The sequence below is a fragment of the Octopus bimaculoides genome, chromosome 9 (genome assembly GCF_001194135.2).
Source record: "Octopus bimaculoides isolate UCB-OBI-ISO-001 chromosome 9, ASM119413v2, whole genome shotgun sequence".
Taxonomy (NCBI): domain Eukaryota; kingdom Metazoa; phylum Mollusca; class Cephalopoda; order Octopoda; family Octopodidae; genus Octopus; species Octopus bimaculoides.
Window position 1 is genome coordinate 22039801 of NC_068989.1, and position 877 is coordinate 22040677.

Sequence of the window (877 nt, forward strand, 5' to 3'; positions counted from 1 at the left end):
ATATACTTTATATGCGCGTCAGCAAGACTACCATTGGTTTCATGCAGAGAGAGAAATTTCTCAGCAATTATCAACCCTCCTACATGGAATGTTGGTACTCGTCTCCATCTTGGATGTTAAACTACAAATAAAGAATATCTGCTCACCAGTGTGGTGCTGCACACTCATTCTAAGTGTTCAATGTTATCGTATGTATGTATGTGAGTTTGAGTGTGTGTATGTATGTATGTATGTATGTATGTATGTATGTATGTATGTATAACTAATGTTCTTCATTCTTTTTCGGCAGATTGAGTACAACTTCAAATATTTACAGAACCCTGAAGATGATTCCGGTGAAATGGAACGCAAACCGATGAGCATTCTTAACGTAAGTATACATCTACAAAAGCTTCTAATCTAAACAAAACTACAGACATCTAGTGACTCATCTAATCACAATGGTTCGTTGGATGATCATTTAATTTCACCGACCCCAGGATCTCTGCAATCAATACCGTCACAAATATTTGCATTATAGATCATAACTGAATGAAATGTTACTCGATTTCTTGGTGTACATGTTGCTTTCTATTGCATTATGATTCATTACTCCAGCTATGTAAAGTGAACTGTCGTCGACGAATTACCTTCACCCGTTGATTTACACAAGCGATAGTGAGATAATATGATACATCGACCTTTCAGTAGATGTGTAACTATTTGGTCGGCTATGACATGACCTTTCACTTTGATAATTAGAAAAAGGTTATGTATATATATTCATACATAAACAGAAAGACCGGCAGACAGACAGACAGACAGACAGACAGACAACCAGACAGGCGGACAGACAGACAGACAGACAGACAAGCAGACAGACAGACAGACAGACAGA

At 37.5% G+C, this 877-nt stretch overlaps 1 protein-coding gene across 1 annotated transcript in view; it reads left to right on the forward strand.

Annotated features, from left to right (window-relative positions):
- LOC106868019 (transient receptor potential cation channel subfamily A member 1) overlaps nt 1–877 on the forward strand; it is a 143923-nt gene that overhangs the window by 105260 nt on the left and 37786 nt on the right. The window contains exon 16 of the mRNA XM_052970331.1: nt 290–390. Within this exon, the coding sequence (XP_052826291.1) occupies nt 290–390 (101 nt within the window). The remainder of the gene's footprint in view (nt 1–289; nt 391–877) is intronic.